Raw genomic sequence first — 17,611 nt, 5'->3', positions numbered from 1 at the left:
ACGTTCAATGAATTTATACTAAATTTTATTTATTTTGAGGTGTTTCCCAACACAAAAAATCTTCTTTAAAAGTTTAAAAACTTCTTTATTAAACAGAATATGATGGTCAACATAACTTTACTTAATTAGTAAAAAATACGTTTTTAAAAATGTAAACACCCTCCCCCATGAAAGGGTTCTAGAAAACTGCAACTAACTATACTTTTGGCAGCATTCACTTTTTACCCAATTTGAATTAAAAAAAGACAAAATAACTTTTTCTGAAGTATTAATAAAATAAAATCAGACATGCCTATAAGACTTAGGGATTGCCAAAGCCGGTTTGGCTCAGCGGATGGAGCACCGGCCTGCGGACTGAAGGGTCCCAGGTTCGATTCCGGTCGAGGGCATGTACCTGGGTTGCAGGCACTTCCCCAGTGGGGGATGTGCAGGAGGCAGCTGATCGATGTTTCTCTCTCATCGATGTTTCTAACTCTCTATCTCTCTCCCTTCCTCTCTGTAAAAAATCAATAAAATATATTAAAAAAAAAAAAAAAGACTTAGGGATTAAAAAATACAAAGTATAATACATATGTATAAATCACGTGAGAGAAAGAAGCACTAACTGTTCTTAAAATTTCAATGAAATACAGGTCAATATTAGAAATACTCTAAAGAGAATGTATGTGGCCATTTAAGATTTCTGTCCCTTACAAAAAACAATCCTAGGTAGAACAGACTCCAGAAAGGAGATGATACCAAAGGAAATAAAAACCCTGGAACGCTAGGATCATATTACAGGTGGGTGATGTTTAGCATAAAATACACTAAGTGGAAGGAGTGAAAACCTGGATTCAGGAAGTTGTATGAGAACACTGTGGGGTGAGGAAGAGTTATTTCCTAAATCCTCAAATCTAGCAAAGAAAGACCATATTCTAAAAACCAGAAGGCTCCAACTTCCTGGCCTCAATAGCAGTACTCAAGTATTATATAAATATAGATAACGTTAACAGATGACAACACAATGTGAGGAATATAAACACTATTTACCTACCCAAGTCCAACCTCAATTGGTACTGATACTAAAAAGAATAAATTGCTCTGAGAAAGTATCTTTTAGTGTCCATTAGAGGAAACTGAATATATGTGAAAATACTTTTTCAGTGAAGTTCTTTCAGAAGCTGTAAGCATAACCTCAAATTATATATATTTACAGATTGTAGAACTCCCTATGTATATCCACTCCGATCTTTTCCCCACATTGCACTATACTGCACTACTTTTTGATCCCTAAGTACAGAAGTATACTAAACATTCCTGCCCAGGGCATTTTTTCTCCCTAAAACAGGAGTGAAACACGATCTGTAAAGACTTGAAATATTCCTGAAGTGTGTCTAAAACCTTTAAGAAAACATTTGCAACCAAATGTCACTTAGTGCTTTTTCCTTTGCACAGGCCACTTACTTGGAGGACAATGAATTTACAATTTGCCTAAGTTGCCAAACTACATATGGAGGTAAAAGCAAACCAACTTTACTCCATAAAACAATTTTAAGTAAATGAGCATGACACCAAGAAATGACACCAGGGTTAATGCCTGGGTAGTTATTGCTAGAAAGAGATTTAGAGAGCAAAGAGAAATAAATTCTCACTTCGCTTACATTTACGGGGCGCCTTTTTTTCCCAAAGTGGCTTTAATCTTAGTGGCAGTACATAAACAGAGCACTTACAATACAGAACCTATCTGATAAATGGGAGAGGATATCTGACGACTTACCAAAGCTTCTGCCGAGGGCCAGTTAAGGAAAGCCAGTTTTCCTACCACTGAAAGGAACGAAGGGGGGGGGGGGGCAAGTCACAATAACCCGTCGTCTTCCTTTAACCTTGTCTAGAAAAACAAGTGTCCCAAATGTGCACCGTCTAGAGCACTCTAGACTCTAGTAGACCGAGACTCCAGCCTTTGGTAACGAGTAACGAAAAGCTGCGACTGAAGCCCCAACTTACCTCCTGGATGCGCTTCCTGGCGCGCTGGAGCACTTCTTCGTAGCCCTTCTGCCGCAGCTCGCTGAGGCTTTCGTAATACTCCTCGGGGTCGTCGGTCTCAGTGAACAGTACCTGGGAGAGGATCTTCCAACCGCAGGTGTCCAGGCCGTGGCCCAGGTAGACCTGGAGCTGGTAACACAGAGTGTCGATCTCCTGCTCCGTCATCTCTGGGGCGCCCCCAAACAGCACGGTCCACATACCCGAGGGCTCCTCGGGGAAGACCGGCAGGCACGGCTCCAGCTGCGAGTTCACCGAGCACAGCTGCTGGTGCACCGCGCGCAGGTCCTGGAAGGAGAAGAGCCCGGCCCAGCTGCACTCCTCGGCCGCGGACTCTAGTTCGGTGGCCGGTTGCTCCGTGTCGGAGAGCGCCAGGGACGCCGGGGCCGCTTCGTCCTCCCTCACCATTTCCAGCACCTCGATCTCCTCGGAGACGGCCCCGCAGGCGCTCACTACCCGCACCGAGGACACGGGGACCTCCTTGGGCGCCGGTGGGACTGCCGCAGCGGCGGCCCCCGTCACATCTCTGCCTTCCGATCCCTTCCGGACCGGGGTGGGCTTGGCCCGCACGGGGCTCCGGAGAGGGCTCTCCGCCCCTTTGGCGGCTGAACTCCGTAGCAGCGAATCCCCCCGAAGATTGCGCGTACTCCGTGGAGAGCCGCTCTCCGCCCAGGCCGGGCTCCTCCGGGGCCCCGGGCTCCTCCCCGGAGTCGCAGAGGCAGTGGCCTCCGGCCGCCCCTTGCCCGCGGGGCTGCCCGGCCCGCGAGTCCCGTCGGACGCGGCAGCACCGGACTCGGCGCCCCCTCGCGTCCCCGCCGGCTCCCGGGAGCCGCTCCTCTGCCTCTGGGCCGTCCGGTTGTGGCAGGTTATGGCAAACTTGCCCTCGATCTCGTTCCAGGCCACAATAAAGACGAACTTGTGCTTCTCGCGCTCGTCGAACACATGGGGCCGCACAGCCACCCAGTCCGATTCGAGCGTCTCCTCCAGCGCGAACGACATGGTGGCTCCGGCGCCAGGCCGCGGGGGAGGCGACGCTGGTCCTGCCCGCCCGAGGACTCACCGGCTGGCTGCGCCGCGCCCCCCGCTCACCCTCGCCGGGCGCCTTCAGCCATCTTAGCGTCCCAGCCGGCTCTCCTCGCTTGGCCGCCCGTCCTCCCCGCACTCGGACCCGCCGCGCTCCTTTGTGAACCGGCTCGCGGGAGAGACGGACAATGCGCGTCCCTGGAGCAGGTAGTTCACATGGTCACGTGCAGCCGGATCTGTTTACAAGCCCCGCGCTGTGGCAGCGCCCCGCGCCCGCCCGCCCACCGCGCGAGGCCTCGGTGCTGCGTCTGCGGCGCCCAGGAGGTAAGACGCGGGTCCCGCGGGGCCGGAAAGGCCGGCGGGCGGTGGGGGCCGGCGGTGTGCGCGTCTCCTCCGCTCGCCCGGGCCGATCTCCCCGCCTCCTCCTCTTCCCGACCGCGCGGAGCTGTCTGACGGATGGACGCGTCTCCTCAACTCTGAGCTTCGGTATCGCCACAATGTTAGCATTCGGCTGCTGACGTCGGCGGCTCCACGAGGGACGTAAACACCGGCACGTGCCGCACGCTGGTGACGCGGCGGCGGCGGCGGCGCGCACACCCCGCCCGCGCGCGCCGGCGCCGCCCCTCGGCGTCTCCCCGCCCCTCCCGCGAGCACCGCGCTCCGACCCTTTCCTCCCTGAGCTCCGCCGCCGCCTCCCGCAGGCTGCGGGGTCTGAGGGGGTTAGGGTGACAGGTGGCCTCCGAACCCCGGGAGAAAAGGAGCAAAGGCTGAGGAACGGAGACTTTTCGAACTCCAGCCGTTCCAAGGGGGCCCTCAAATGTAAGTCCGCCTCCATCCCCCTGGGGGGAGTCGGGATGGAGAAGTCCTCTATTCTGTACTCCGTAACATTACGCGAACCTTGTGATGAACTTTTGGGGTTCCCCCAAACTGTTGGATGTACCCTCACACCCTCGAGACACAATTTCATCGGTGTTTTATTGCTTCACGTTTCATCATGGTGCAGTTCTTTGAGCCTCATTTTGAGATCATTGGTTTGAGCACTTTTGAAGTTGTGTTCAATTAGGGATTTCCAGAATGCACATGCAAAAAATAAAAATAAAAATCATGTAAATCTGGAGAATGCTGCTGTCCATACTGAACTATGATAAAACATTCTTAAAACATCCTAGTGGATCTTATGATCCAGTGTACGTTATTGGCATTTTTTTCTTATTCGTGTCCAATTCATGTTGCAGGTATTCTGCATCCGCAGTAAAGTACAATGAGCATTCGTTCTTTTACTTTTATACATATTTCAAAAACATATGCAAAATCGCTTGAATTAACCGTGCATTGTCAGCTACACTTACTTTTGCTTCAGTGTTGTCCTGACATCTGACTAAACAGCAGAAGTTTTAGCCCCGTCGCTCAGGACATTTTAGACCTATGGATCTGCTTTGACAGTGAAAGGGAGAGGGGCACTTTGGGCAGGGTGAGCCAAGAGGGAACAGAACTGGCTTTTAAACCTTTTTGCAGTTCTTCATGTGGAACCACACATTTTCAAAGCTTGTAAATGAACTTGTGTCAACTCTCAGATGCAAATCAGAGAAGGTAGGAATAAAGAAAACCCATCACAAATAGTTATCACCATCTAAGCAAACAATAGCACATTATAGAAAAAAATTTTCATCTTTTCTACTGAAAAGTTACTCCTGAAAGTTTTTCCTGATAAAAAGTGGGCATAATCACTAGGTCTCTTCATGTAATACATTATGGATAAGTCTGAATAAGAATAAGCAAACAAAGAGTGTGTTTCTAGGAAACATTTTTATATACATGTATTGCAGTATTTATCCACAGATATAAAATTATGCCTTATCACTGTAGTGTTAAAGAAACTTGACTGGTGGTCACACGGGTATTAAATATTTTCCCCTAGTCCTCTGGCCACTGTGTTTTGTCAAAAGGGTTGTTTCAATGGTTCTTGTTTCCTCTATCTAAGTAATTGTTACACTAGAAATGAAAAGAAACAAACAAAAATTCCCATGGAAGGCTACTGTAGTACTCTACAATTCTTTGTTTAGGTCTGTATCTGATTGTCAAGCGAGATCTCTGAGTGTATAAATTACTTCCTGGGAATACGTAAAGCTACAGAAAAGGCACGTACACCATACTAGCTTTGAAAGGGGTTGAAAATGTTTATCTCTTGCAATTTTTTTAAACTGCTGTGAATTGTTAGGTAATCTGGGAAATGCTTTAACTCTTTAGGTCTTTTAATAAAAACCATACTAGTTTACATAGTGATTTTCAAATTTCATAGCATTTTCCTGTACATATTTATTTTATCTTTATAATAATCATATAATATAGGTATGAAAGGAATAAATCTTTACATTTTATACATAAAAATAGTTTGGATTAGCTAGGTTAAACATCCCAGGATTGAGAGCAGGGGACAACTTGGGTTAAGGGCCTAATGGACATCTGTTCTAGTTAGATTCTCTCAGAAGCAGACACTAAAAAGTCAGGAATGTCCAAATGTATTGGAGGGCAGTGGATGGTGTAACACCTGTGAAAGAAAAAGGACTGATGTAGAATTGGAGCTCCAGACCAAAGATTAGGTGTGTGTTTTTCAAATTTTATTTTTCAATTACACTTTACATTCAATATTATTTTGTATTAGTTTCATGTGTGCTGCATAGTGTTAGACAATCATAAACTTTACAAAATATTCCTCCCAATATTTACAGTACCCACCTGGCACTCTGCATAGTTATTACAATATTATTGACTATATTTCTTATACTGTACTTTTTAATCCCTTCACCATTTTCACCCAGTCCCCCAACCTACTTCCCCTCTGGCAACCATCAGTCTGTTCTCTGTATCTATGAGCCTGCTTCTATTTTGTTTGTTCATTTATTTTGTTCTTTAGATGCCACTTATAATGAAATCATATGGTATTTATCTTTCTCTGACTGACATTTCACTTAACACCCTCTAGGTCCATCCATGCTGTCACAAATGGTAAGATTTCATTCTTTCTTATGGCTGAGTAATATTCCATTGTACATATGTAGCACTACTTTTTTTATCTGCTCCTCTATTGATGGGCACCAGGGTTACTTTCATATTTAGGCTATTGTAAATAATGCTGAAATGAACATAGGATTGTGTCTGTTCTTTCAAATTAGTGCTTTGGATATATACCCAGAAGTGGAATCGCTAAGTGATAAGGAAGTTCCATTTTTAATTTTTTTTTTTTTGAGGAACCTCCATACTGTTTTCTTTTTTATTGTTGAATTTATTGGTGTTACATTGGTTAATAAAATGATATAGGTTTCAGGTATACAATTCTATAATACATCATCTGTATATTATATTGTGTTGTTCACCACCCCAATCCATACTGTGTTCTATAGTTGCTGCAGCAATCTGCATTTTCACCAATAGTATACAAAGGTTCCTTTTTCTCCACATCCTCACCAACACTTGTTTTTTGATGATTTATTGATGATAGCCATTCTGACAGGTGTGAAGTGATATCTTATTGTGGTTTTAATTTGCATTTCTCTGATGCAAAGATTGTTTCTTTTTTCTTTTTCTTTTTTTATTGATTTCAGAAAGGAAGGGAGAGGGAGGGAGAAATAGAAACGTCAATGATGAGAGAGAATTATTGATAAGGCTAGAGAATTCTCTTGCTCTTTCATTTGGGGGTTGTTTCTTTGTCTCCTCATTTTGGCTGTCTGTTTGGGTTTTGACTATGTATTCGGTAGATCCTCTACACCTCTGAATTTCTAGTGCAGGACTGTGTCAAATGCTGTTTCTGATTAAGTAGATCAGGCAAAGCCTCAAAACCTCCAGAGACTGCTGCTGCCTACAGATTGATAGGATTCTGACTTGACTTGCCCCAGGGTGGGGCAGTTGCTTCTGCCTGGAGTCTAATTGTTATTTTTAGTCTGTTAAGTGGTCTCAGAGCAAGGTGTTTTCCAATAGGGTGGGTCAACTGTCTTCTCCCCAGGCAAGTCAAATGTCTGTTTGAGAAAGATGTCCTCTGCTGCATGAGGGAATGACTCAGCACAGGAAACTAGGGTCATCTGCCTTCTGAGCTCTGACCCCTGAGTCCCCAGTCCTGGCTTCTGCTCACACAGCTCTAGTCTACTCTGCCCTCCCTCTGTCAGAGCACATGGTGGGTGGCTCCACAGGGAATTTAGTGCATTGGTCCTTTAAGAGGGTGCCTGAATTTTCAGCAATCACTCTCTGGCAGACAGCAACCCCGCTGCTTTTCACAGCCAGACATTACGTGGGTACCCTTCTCAGTTGTGTTCTTTGCTGGGGGACATAGCTTGGGGATTAGATCCCAGAGTTCTCAGTGGCAATCCCCATAGCTGAGATATCTCTCCGGGACTTCAGTTGCTGTCTGTGGGTGCCCGGCCAGTCCTTTAGCACCTCCGCCCCTCCTACCAGTCTCTATGCAGTCTCCACTTTTGGTGTCAGGGTTCTCTCCTGCAAGTTTTACATTGATTATTCAGGACGTTTTTCTATATTTTATTTTTTTATTGATTTCAGAGAGGAAGGGAAAGGGATAGAGAGAGAGAAATATCAATGATGAGAAAGAATCATTGATTAGCTGCCACCTGCACGCCCCACACTGGGGATCGAGCCCACAGTCTGGACATGTGCCTTTGGCCGGAATCGAACCTGGGACCCTTTAGTCCGCAGGCTGGCCTCTATCCACTGAGCCAGACCTTTCTGTATTTTAGTTGTAATTCCAGTTTGTTCCTGGGAGCATGTCTGTGCAGCATCCACTCACTCTGCCGCCATTTTTAATCTCTCCCTGATCGGTCTTTTTAAGAAATAGTGCCACACTGGGGGTTCAGTGTTGCTGCTCTGTTGCTGGCAGGTTGAACATTCAAAGCGGACAATTACTAGATTGGCCTTCATAAGTGGGAGTCTATGTTGTTTGACCCATGCAAAGCCTCCATCTCTGCCACTGTGGCCATGTCATGTTTGCCTTGTCATGCCAGTGAATGTCAACTGGCATTCCATATTCCAATATTTTCCAATATTTTAAAATATTCCAATATTTTATCCACTTGGTTATTTGGTGTCCAGACCATGTAGGTGCTTTCATTGGGCATTAAAATACAATAAAATAAATTGTCACACCTTGTGTCCACTGTCATATGTCCATCTACATATCTCTTTCCCAGACTGTCTTGTCTCTGATATTTTAATTTTTCTCTTTCCGGGTCCCTGATCATTAACCACGAATCCATGTACATTTTTACTTTGGGCCATTCTCCTTTTGTACAAGTGGGTGACCAGGTGCACCTTCTGAAGCTCTGCCCACTGGGAAGATTTGTCTTTCACACAGTGTCTCATTACTGTCTTTCACAGCCACCCTTGAATAAGGCTATAATGCAGACAGCATCCACTTTTAGTTTTGTATACTGAATCAGCCTAGCCATAAACCAAGCTAGGAGTTTTTCATCCTCCTTCAGCTGGTTAAATGGGAGGGCCATATGGTCATCTGTGGTGTGCTTTTTGTTTTGTTTTAAAGAATATTAATATTTTATTTTATTTAGAAAGAGAGTGGAAGCAAGAGGGAGGGAGAGAGAGAAAGAGAGAGGGAGAGAAACATCCATGTGAGAGTGCAACATCAATTAGCTGCCTCCTTCCCCCTGTTGGGGGATGAGTCCACAATCCAGGCATGTGCCCTTGATCAGGAATTGAAACAGCAACTTCCTGGTGCATGGGATGGTGCCCAACCAACTGAGCCACACCGGCCAGGGCAGGCCCATATGGCCAGGACCTGATGCAGAGCCATTCTCTACTCTGAGCCCTGCTCAAAGCTGGCATCTTCTATATATGGGTTGGGCAGTTTTCCTAAGTGTGAAATGTGTTGCCTCCAAAGCCAAAGAGGCTTAACAGTCATTGTGCTTCCTTCATTGTTGTAGTGGATGTGTGATGCAGCAATCTGTCCTTTACTTTGAAGGGAATGTCCTGGCTTGCACCTGACCATGGCCTGTGCAGAAACTTTACTGAATTGGCAAGTACTTCAATTTTTATAGTTTATCTCCCTCCTTCTGGAGTACATGTATCTTACCAAAGTCTCCAGCATGCTAACACCCTCTTACTCATGCTGCCAGATCAGCATGATGTCACCAATGTAATGAATCAATATGATGTTTTGCAGTGTGTCCAGATGGTCCGGATGTCTTCAGGCTAAATTATGACAGATGGTAGCAAGTTAACATGGCCCTGGAGCAAACTGTTTCTGATCTTTCCTGATTGGGATAGAAAAGTACACATTCACCAAATCAATGCTGTATACTATGTACCAGAGACCATATTATTTGTCCTAACAAAAAAACTACTGGCTGGGCAGCTGTGATTAAGAATACTTCTTTGTTGAGCTAGCAATAGTGTCCAGGATCCATCTGGTCCTTTAAGAGTCAGACCAGCAAATTAAACCGATATTCCAGGGACTTCCATGCCTGCATCTTTAAGAGTGGCATTAATCCCTGCTATTTCTCACTAGGATTATACTGTTTTTGACTCACTATATAGGTGGGAGGGGTCCACTTGACCTTCCCCTCTATGATAGCTCTCACTAACAGGCCCAAGGTGTGGGTTACTGCCATGTATGTCCATCTCAATTATATATTTAGGGATCAGAGAAATGAGTATCTAAGTGAGTTCACAGATCCAGTGGACTCTTACTTTGGCCAAGACTCCATTTATTACCTGGCTCCTATATGCCCTCACTCTAGCACAGAACCCATGATGAAATCTCTGGTTGTTAGGTATCAGTGTCAACTTGGACCCTGTCTTCAACAGTCTTTGAAATGTGTGAGTATTCCCCTTCCCCCAGTGAATAGTCACAAGTACATGACCCAGATTCCTTTGGGGAAGCACTGGGGAAATCATTATGTATTGTAGGGTTCTTCATACTGGGACCCAGTCATTTCTTTAGTCAGTGGGCACCAGGTCTGAAAACTGGTTCAGGTCCAGAATCTGGGAAAGAGATTTGGGGCGGGGGGGGTGGGGGGTGGGGGAAGAGTAGTGCAGGGCAACTTCTCCTCAATTTCCTGCTCATCCACTTTACTCTATTTTGATTATCTAAAGCAGTGGTCGGCAAACTGCGGCTAGGCAAACTGCGGCTCACGAGCCACATGCAGCGCTTTGGCCCCTTGATGGGCCACGAAGTTTCAATCGCACTGTATGTGCGCGCCCGCACGTGGTATTTTGTGGAAGAGCCACACTCAAGGGGACAAAGAGCCACATGTGGCTCGTGAGCTGCAGTTTGCCGACCACTGATCTAAAGAATTAAGCAGTGCCTTTTGGCTGCTCAGTTATTTTGCCTTTGGGGATGCTGTGTTCTATTAATCATCCCCTAACTAGGGACACAGTGACCCTCTGGCTTCTGATGGTGAAATGCTACCATTGGTCTTTCTTGCTCCAGGGCCTTCTCTCCCCATTGAGCCAAATTCTGTTACTGCTTTTCCTGTCATTAACCCTGGCCTGCAGAGACCCCCCTCACATTTCTAATGCCCTTGGTGAATGGTGTATTCTTTAGGCCTCCCTGGGAAACACAGTCCTTCTGGCTTCATATAACACATCCATTCCAGCATTCCCACTTCCCTGAGTCTTTACTCCCTCCCTCTTCTGTATACCATGTGAATTCAAGCATTTCAATTCAGGATCTGTGAAGGCTATTCTGTTTCCCAGGTTTCCAGGAGTTACTCTAGCTGCAAATTACAACATCCTCTAGGGCAGCCGTGGGCAAACTACGGCCCACAGGCCGGATCGGCCCGTTTGAAATGAATAAAACTATTGAAAAAAAAAGACCGTACCCTTTTATGTAATGATGTTTACTTTGAATTTATATTAGTTCACACAAACACTCCATCCATGCTTTTGTTCCGGCCCTCCGGTCCAGTTTAAGAACCCATTGTGGCCCTCGAGTCAAAAAGTTTGCCCACCCCTGCTCTAGGGTCATAGCTTAAATATTAAATTATCTTGTCCTGAGAGTGTCAATAAACAAAGTTAGTTACAGCTTTTCGTTATGTCTATAGGGTGAAACTTCATAACAGCCCTGGCTGGGCAGGTCAGTTGGTTCGAGCATCATCCCGATAGCCAAGGTTGCAGGTTCATCCCTGGTCAGGGCACACAGAATAACCAATCAATGAATGCATAAATAAGGAAAAAAACAGATGAATCTCTCTCTCTCTCTCTCTCTCTCTCTCTCTCTCTCTCTCTCTCTCTCTCACACACACACACACACACACACACACACACACTCTCAAATCAACAAATAAAATTTTTACAAAAGAAAATTCCCATAACAACCCTCAAATTCCATTATTCTTATATTTATTTTTCCCCTTACATTTCAAATGGCTAAATCATTGCACCAGCCAGTTCATTCCTTTCCACTGGCACATTGTCCTAACTCACCCTCAGAGAAAACTTTAGAAACAGGACTCACCTTTTGGTAGGGGCTCTCTGTGCTATACCCATCACTCAGAATGGGATGCTTATTGCTAGTCAGGTGGGGAGTGATCTAGTCTCCAAATCCCATCTTCTTGTTTTCTTGGACTACTTCTAGTACCATCTGTGCTGGCTGGGCTCTCTGGGAAGCAGACACTGAGGGAGTGAGCAGTGTAAAAAGTGTATGGAGAGGAACACCTATGAAAGAAAAGGGGAGGAGGCTACATGAGTAGAGGGGCATCAGCCTGGAATCTCTGCCAGACCAATGGAGAAACTTGAGCAGTGCTTGTTAGATGAGGTGTAAGCTGCACAGGAATGGCTAGACAGCCTTGCGCAGTCATCCAGTCACCAGGTAAGTCAGCCAAGAAGAATGTTATCTTGGCTACCATTGTCACAGCTCATCATACATAGCCTGGGGGCCACCTTGAGAAGTACCTGAGCTGGGCTCTAAGTCTAAGGTGAATACAAAAGGTGCTAATCAGCTGAGAGCTGTCAGCTAAATCCACTTTTTGCAGCTGAATAGAAAGACTTTCTTGAAAGGGAATCTGAGTAGTACATGTTCATGGCTACTCATTTTAGCATTTTAAGTTACGTCTATTATGGCCAAGTATTCCTATTTTACAGCTCCCAAGCAGTGAGAGTGAGAAAAAGGGAAAAAATGAGGCATGAAAAGTGTGAAGCTCTGTACAGTGATACCTGACTGCTCTGCCACCAGTTTGTAAGACACAGTAGGTCACTCTGCACCCATTCTCCCTCAGCAAGCGGGGCTTCCCCAGAGGGAATGCAAGAAAACACCATGTTGTGGTTGAGCATCGACCTATGAACCAGGAGGTCAGGGTTCCATTCCCAGTCAGAGCACATGCCTAGGTTACAGGCGCAATCCCCAATAGGGGCCGTGCAAGAAGCTGCCTATCGATGATTCTTATCATTGATGTTTCTATTTCTCTATTCCTTACCTTTCCTCTCTGAAATCAATAAAAATATATTTAAAAATAAAGCACCATTTTTTCAGGAATGGAGAAAACAGGGGGAATGTGTCTTCCTGGCTCCTTCTCATCTATCATTTCCAAAAAACGAGTTTCACCTGGTATGGAGTTCACACTTGAAGTTGCATCTTCCATCCCTTCAGGGAAACTAAAGTTTCGGCTCTGCACGGTGGTGTTTCAACCCAGCCTAGAAATAGAGGGTGGCTCAGCACCAGTAGGTTCAACAGCTACTCACAAATAGGAGCCAGCCACACAACTCCCAAAGGCAGCAGTGGTGGGTGGTCTGAGATACAGGCAGTGCTTTCTGAAAGAAAGGTAATTGAATAGAGCTGAGAAGGTCAACTAAGTTTACATCTGATAAAAAAAAAAAATTGTGTTGAGTAAGACTCCCTCCACGTTCTGCGTGGAGTAGGGTTCGGTATCTGAAAGAGGAGCTGCACAACAAATGAGAGAAAAAGACATGAGATCATTTTGCAATATTGGGGGACCAGGCGGGCAAGTCCCGAAGGACTTCCACCACTGCTCAGGCTGCTCCAATCTTTTATTGATCTGGAGTAGCCCTTAGGGTAAGGAGGTTTCAATGACACACAGATCAGCAAACAATTTCCAGGAATAGACAAAGTATCTGATTAGCTCATCAATAGATTTCCGGGAGTAGGCAGAGTATCTGATTAACAATAATCAACAAGGATCTACATAAGTATCTAAGGAATTAAGGGAACTGAGGTGGGGAAGCTTCAACTATTATTACCTAAATTAACTGGGTGGTGCACAGTTCTGACCTTTGCTAGAACTTCAAAGGTTACTAGCTTTTGGGGGATCTCTATCTAAACTCAGCTAGTGAAGATAATGAATGGACTCCGGCAAATTGAATTTTCATTTTTGGGCTGTATCAAAGAGGAATAGCATGCTTAATTTAGGACTTCAATATTTCTTTAAAGCTTAAAATAAGTATTCCGTATTATTATTAATGCAACATGTGTTCATATGTTAACACAGGTATATTTGAAACTGCAAGTAATCTGAAACAAGAAACTTTAAATACTACTGAGATACCACTTTTAAAACCGTGTATCTCTTTTCATACATTTTCTAGGCTTATTTACAAAAAGGAGATCCTACTATAAGTACTGTTTTGTAAACTATCTCTTTCACTTAATAATGTGTCTTAGAGATATTAATAAACATGTATCTTTAATATCATTTAAAAACTATCTTTGGCCTGGCCGGAGTGGCTCAGTTGGTTGGAACGTCCTGTGCACCGAAAGGTTGCAGGTTCGATTCCCATCAGGGAACATACCTGGGTTGGGAGTTCAACCCTGGTTGGGGCACGTACTGATAGCAACTGATCAATGTTTCTCTTTCACATTGATGTGTTTGGTTTTTTTCTCTCTCTAAAATCAATAAAAAACATATCTCAGATGGGGATTAAAAAAAAATCCACCAATGAATGCATAAATAAGTAGAACAACAACTCAATGTTTCTCTCTCTCTCTCTCTCTCTTTCTCTCTCCCCCCTTCCTTTCTCTATCTAAAAAATCAATTGCAAAAATAATCTTTATATCCTAAATTTTATTTCTCTTTTCATTCTTAATGTCCTATCTAGGGAATCCTTTGAAACTCATACACTTAATCACTGTGTTACTTAACCCCCATCCTCCCCTACCTTCCCTCTGAGGTTTGACGGTCTGATTGATGCTTCTCTGTCTCTGGATTTGTTTTTGTTCATCAGTTTATGTTGTTCATATATTCCACAAATGAGTGAGATCATGTGATATTTATCTTTCTCTGACTGGCTTATTTCATTTAGCATAATGCTCTCCAGTTCCATCCATGCAGTTGCAAATGGTAAGAATTCCTTCTTTTTTATTGCAGTGTAGTATTCCATTGTGTAGATGTACCATGGTTTTTTAATCCACTCATCTACAGATGGGCACTTAGGCTGTTTCCAAATCTTAGCTATGGTAAATTGTGCTGCTATGAACATAGGGATGCATATATCCTTTCTGATTGGTGTTTCTAGTTTTTGATAAGGCTAGAATCCTTTAGCCAGAGCTACCCACCCGTCAGAGGAGTTTGGTGTCTCACAGCGATAGGCCTGCTCGAGTCTCCCTGCCACAATTCAGTTACTGGTTAGGAGCAGCCTGTGGGAAATGTGGTGGATTCATAATGCAGTGCTAGGGTCCAACCCCAGCAGGTCCAGGGGTCCCCAAAGGTGTGGACGGAGTCGGCGAAGAAGGAATGACATGGAGGCAGCGTTCAGTTGATCAGCAGCCTAGCCAGGATCTCCAGCCAGGATCTCCAGCCAAGTTCTGGTCTGGATCTCCAGAGAGGTTCTGCCTCAGATCTCCAGCCAGGTTCTGTGTCCACGTTCTCTTGCTAGGTTCTCCAGCCAGGTTCTGTAGCCATGTTCCCTTGCTAGGTTCTCCAGCCAGGTTCTGTCCAGGTTCTCCAGCCAGGTTCAGTCACCAGGTTCTAGTCAGGTTCTCTTGCCAATTTCTGTAGTCAGGTTCAGTCCAGGATCTTTTGCCATGTTCTCTCGCTAGGTTCTGTCTCTAGGTTCTGAGGCCAGTTTCTGTCCAGGATCTTTTGCCATGTTCTCTCCAGCGAAGTTCTTCTGTCTCTTAGAGAACGTTCTGTGTAGGTTCTGTGCCTAGGTTCCGTCTCTCTTGGTTCTGTGTTCTAAGTTCTGTGTCTTGCTGTCTTATTACATCTGTATTTATACCAGTTGATTCAATCCTATCAATCTCTATTACAAAGGTTAGGGCGTTTCTTATCTCCATTCCAGGGAGTAAGGATTATGTAGCTTAAGCATGATTGTTCATAGTTGAAGTGATTAATTACCCACCTGGCACTAGTTAAGAGGTTTTATTCCCTCCCTAACTTCAGGGGAAAATCCCTACCTGGGGAAACAACCTTTCTCAGAGACCTTGGTTAAAACACATAGTGCCAAGAAGGTGAGCAAATATATTAAGAACAGTATGCCATATATGCCAGGTCCTTTGAAACAGCAAGGATGGACCGGCTCCCGGCAAATTCCCCCTTTTTTATTTTTTAAAAGCGGGCATTAAAAAGAAAAAACCCCAGATGCTCTCTTGTATCCATTTTAAGAGTAGGATTGGCGCTTTCCGCTATTACCTGAGTCCTAATCTATCACCCCAGGGAGAGCTTGCCAATCCTGCACTTTCCCGGGGTGGAAAGGCTGCAGTGGGGTTAAGGATAAGGCTCCTTGGGCCAACCTCCTCCCATGCCTTTACATTTACCTTTCCTTCCTCAGAAAAGCATGGACATACTTCTTGTATAAAAAGTTCTGTCTGACTGGGAGTAACCTTAATTCCTCTGCTAGCAAGCATATGTGTTAAAAGATCAATACAGAGTCTTATTTCTTTAGACTCAGTGTGGCACATCTTCTTAATCTAAAGATCAATACAGAGTCTTCTTTCTTTGGACTCAGTATGGCACATCTTCTCAATCTAAGTTCTGTACTATCCACCTTCTTACCCTATTTATCCTCTATAGGGGGGTCTGTAGCACCCTGGTGGAGTCCTATCCGTCCCGAATGTGGGGGTTTTCAAGGGGGGGGGCTTACCTAGGGAAATCCTGTTCCAGGGGTTCCCAAAGGTGTGGACGGAGTCGGCGAAGACTATCCACCCTCTTCCTACGGTGGAGTCCTATCCGTCCCGAGTGCAGGGCGCTTACCTAGGGGTCCCTGTTCGGGCGCCATTTGCTGGGGTCCTGCCCCAGCAATGCAGCAGCCGGGGCATCAGTATTATGCTCAGAGATCTGAGAGGCAATTTCATGGCTGCCACAAACACCATCTGTGCTTAAAAACACACACTTGATACTATTCATTCATTGACTCATGACACATTGAGGGCAAAATATGAATACGATGTGGTGCTCACATTCTAGTAATTGGCTTCAGTTTTAGTGAATTATCATGAATAGTGTTTCAGAAATTAGAAACAGAAATAGACAGATTTCCAAAATCCCCTGAGGCAGATCTTCAGGGTATGGCTTTATTATTTTGTTTGAAATGATTTTTCAGATTCCAGGGTAAATTCTAAGAATGGAGTTTGGGTTCTTCCTCTTTCCGTAGCATGCTTTCCTGTATTTATCTTACCTAATGCAGATCATCTGGGTGAGTTTAACATAATAAATTAAAATCTAGAATGTGGAACAATAACTGCATTTCTAAAAAATGTTTTTGAGAGTAAGAACAATGTACACAAACCCAAACACACAATTTTCCTTACTTTCCTATCATGTATCCTTTATTTTATATTTATGATCGTGTATTGATTTCCTGTGGCTGGTGTAACAAATTACCACAAACTTCGTGACTTAAAACAACACAAATTTATTATCTTAAAATTCTGAAGATGAGAAGTCTGAAATGAGTCTGGGCTAAAGTCAAGGTGTCTGCAGGGCTGCATTCCTTCTGGAGTGCTAGGGTAAAATCCATTTCCTTTCCAACTTCTAGAAGTTGCCCATAGGCATGTAGCTCTTTTTATCTTGAGTCAGTAATGGTAGGAAGAATTCTTCTCATAGCATGCCACCTTTCTTCTGAGATAGATCCAACTTCTGTTGCCATATCTTTCTCTGACTTTTGACTTCTGCCTTCTCCCACTTTTAAGGACCCTTGGGACTCTATTGAACCCACTAGGATAATCCAGGACAATTTATTATTTTCAAGTTGGTTTATTAGCAAGCTTTATGCCATCTGCAATCTTAATTCCCTTTTGCCATTTAATCCTACATATTTTCAGGTTTCACAGATTAGCACACGAACATCTTTGGGTGGGGTAGGGGAGGAGAAGCATTATTCCACCTCCCACAGGCCTTATAGCCAAGGTCTCCAAAACACTTCACCTGCGAAGTGATGAGGGTGGCCAGTCTGTGTGAGTGGTAGGTTTAAAGAGAAGGGGGTGGTTTTGCTTGCTCCATTTGTCCTTTGGCTGCTCAAGCTGAACAGTAGATGACCACTGTTTTCAAGGAACCAACCCAACGTGTCTGGTTTGGTTCAGAGCTTGTTTCATCCTTAGCAGTGAGTGCCTCTTGGTCTGGAAAGTTAGCTTGTCTCATAACACCCACAGCTAGGACATTCT

The 17,611-nt window shown here is 44.6% G+C and overlaps 1 protein-coding gene and 2 long non-coding RNA genes across 12 annotated transcripts in view; 1 reads left to right on the top strand and 2 right to left on the bottom strand.

The window, feature by feature from the left end:
* JMY (junction mediating and regulatory protein, p53 cofactor) overlaps positions 1-3,548 on the bottom strand; it is a 127,641-nt gene extending 124,093 nt beyond the window's left edge. For 5 of the 8 annotated variants that reach the window (XM_036308939.1, XM_036308938.1, XM_036308937.1 and 2 more), the window contains exon 1: positions 1,984-3,540. In XM_036308939.1, the coding sequence (XP_036164832.1) occupies positions 1,984-3,018 (1,035 nt within the window). In that variant the 5' untranslated portion in view covers positions 3,019-3,540. Of the gene's footprint in view, positions 1-1,983 lie in introns of all 8 variants that reach the window. The other 3 variants (XM_036308935.1, XM_036308934.1, XM_036308942.1) reach the window with 2 other exon arrangements.
* A 66-nt stretch (positions 3,549-3,614) lies between these two features.
* LOC118656111 overlaps positions 3,615-17,611 on the top strand; it is a 29,965-nt gene continuing 15,968 nt past the window's right edge. The window contains exons 1-3 of one of the 3 annotated variants that reach the window (XR_004967494.1): positions 3,615-3,861; positions 6,026-6,048; positions 9,020-9,145. This is a non-coding gene — a long non-coding RNA (uncharacterized LOC118656111). Of the gene's footprint in view, positions 3,862-6,025; positions 6,049-8,981; positions 9,146-17,611 lie in introns of those variants that run through there. The other 2 variants (XR_004967495.1, XR_004967496.1) reach the window with 2 other exon arrangements.
* LOC118656109 lies at positions 10,944-12,980 on the bottom strand. Its single transcript, XR_004967492.1, has 3 exons — positions 12,602-12,980; positions 11,516-11,715; positions 10,944-11,183 (listed from the first exon to the last, which is right to left on the bottom strand). It is a non-coding gene; the product is annotated as an uncharacterized LOC118656109 (long non-coding RNA).

The sequence above is a fragment of the Myotis myotis genome, unplaced genomic scaffold (assembly GCF_014108235.1).
Source record: "Myotis myotis isolate mMyoMyo1 unplaced genomic scaffold, mMyoMyo1.p scaffold_m19_p_5, whole genome shotgun sequence".
Classification (NCBI taxonomy): Eukaryota; Metazoa; Chordata; class Mammalia; order Chiroptera; family Vespertilionidae; genus Myotis; species Myotis myotis.
This window is presented reverse-complemented; position numbering and strand designations above follow the sequence as displayed.